Source organism: Rhincodon typus, chromosome 46, assembly GCF_021869965.1.
Source record: "Rhincodon typus isolate 14 chromosome 46, sRhiTyp1.1, whole genome shotgun sequence".
In the NCBI taxonomy this organism is placed as follows: Eukaryota; Metazoa; Chordata; class Chondrichthyes; order Orectolobiformes; family Rhincodontidae; genus Rhincodon; species Rhincodon typus.
Genome location: NC_063377.1, coordinates 9250711 through 9252763, shown reverse-complemented (window position 1 = coordinate 9252763; position 2053 = coordinate 9250711). Strand labels below are relative to the sequence as shown.

At 54.1% G+C, this 2053-nt stretch overlaps 1 protein-coding gene across 1 annotated transcript in view; it reads right to left on the bottom strand.

Annotated features, from left to right (window-relative positions):
- LOC125487862 (atrial natriuretic peptide receptor 1-like) overlaps positions 1–2053 on the bottom strand; it is a 22623-nt gene that overhangs the window by 12078 nt on the left and 8492 nt on the right. Inside the window, exon 7 of the mRNA XM_048620309.1 lies at positions 563–781. Within this exon, the coding sequence (XP_048476266.1) occupies positions 563–781 (219 nt within the window). The remainder of the gene's footprint in view (positions 1–562; positions 782–2053) is intronic.

The window sequence follows — 2053 nt, the reverse complement described above, 5'->3', positions numbered from 1 at the left end:
CTGGGGTACAGGGTCCCACACACACACACTGACTCTCACTGGGGTACGGGGTCCCACACACACACACAGACTCTCACTGGGGCACGGGGTCCCACACACACACACACTGACTCTCACTGGGGTACAGCGTCCCACACACACACACACACACACTGACTCTCACTGGGATACGGGGTCGCACACACACACACACTGACCCTCACTGGGATACGGGGTCCCACACACACACACTGACTGTCACTGGGGTACAGGGTCCCACACACACACACACTGACTCTCACTAGGGTACGGGGTCCCACACACACACACTGACCCTCACTGGGATACGGGGTCCCACACACACACACTGACTCTCACTGGGGTACAGGGTCCCACACACATGCACTGACTCTCACTAAGGTATGGAAGTGAGTCCCCATTCTCCCTGCTCTCTGGGTAAAGAATTTCTCCTGAATTTCCTTGCGGAATGCGAAATCCAGCTTGTGCCCTTGGCTTGACGGTGTAGAATGCATTTAGAGTGTTGCCAATGAAGTGGGGGGTGGAGATAACACCCTCCCATCACCCTGGCCTTGCCCATGTAACCGTACTGTATAATGGTGAGCTGATCACTCAGTGACGCACTTGCATACATCAGACACTGGTTGTGTGAATCTGCAGTTGATCGGAGGCTGGCCAGACCATAATCTGTGATCTTCAGAACAAACCGACTGTCAACCACACAGTTGGAGGATTTGAGGTTTCCGTGGCAACCAATGACGCTGTTGTGCAAAAAAGTCATTCCCTGGGAAGACAGAAGGGAGGGAGTTCAGGGATCGGGTGTGTGGAGAGGATTGGAGCAGGCTGGGATGTGCTGCTAGGTCTGGAAGAGACCTTTCCCAATGCTAGCATTCAAGTACCTAATTCAACACTCACATCCTTCCCTCCAGGATCACAGGATCCCTGTGGTGCGGATGCAGGCCATTCAGCCCATCGAGTCCACACCAGCCCTCCGAAGAGCATCCCACCCCAATCCTGCCCCTCTATCATATCCCATTAACCCTGCACTTCCCATGGCTAACCCACCTAAGCCCGCACATCCCTGGACTCTGTGGGGCAATTTAGCACGGCCGCTCCAGAGCCTCAGACTTTGCCCCACCAAGGCCCCATTTTCCATCCCCGTCACCTCCTGCTCGCTGATAAATCTCCGACTCTCCACGATCTCTGCTGGCTTTAGGCTCCTGTGCATTGTCAGCACTCCACCTGCATCCTCTGCTGCCTGAGATCTGGAATTCCCAGTCTCTCTCTCACACATCTCCTTTGATGAAGACACTCCTGAAATCCCACCTCCCTGGCTTGGCCTGCCTTACTGCCTCCTCACATGGCTGATTTTCTCATCTTCCGCTCCATTGCCAAGTTCAATTTGGGATGGCAACGCCACCTTGTTGTTGCATTCTCATCAAATTGCAGACCCACTCGCCAACTTGAATTATTTGGGGGGTGAGGGGGAGGGGTGGGGGGGGGAGGCGGTAGGTAAACCTCCTTTGATCCCCTCCCCTTCTCTTCCTCCAACAAGTGGCACACTTTGAGAGAAAGGGGGAAAAAATACAAACATGCTGCAGCAATGAGGTGATTTCCAGGTTGTCCTCACCTCTGCTGGACACTGGCCTAACCTCTTGGTGTTCTCTGTCATTCAGGGAAACCAGGGGTTTTTCCTTTTGCTGGTCTTTCCATTCAACAATGTAAGGAACTGGGAGCAGGTCCCTATGACATCTTGAGTCTGCTCAGTCTCCACAGCAGGATCATAGTGCAGATAGAGGCCATTTGGCCCATCAGGTCCACTCCAACCCCCCACACGAACCCATTACTATGGCCCACGCCTATAACCCTGTATTTCCCATGGCCAATCCCCCCTAACCAACACATCCCTACACTACGGGGCAATTTCCCATGGCCAATCCACCCTAACCTGCACAGCCCTGGGCACTGCGGGACAATTTAGCACGGCCAATCCACCCTAACCTGCACAGCCCTGGGCACTACGGGACAATTTAGCACGGCCAATCCACCCTAACCT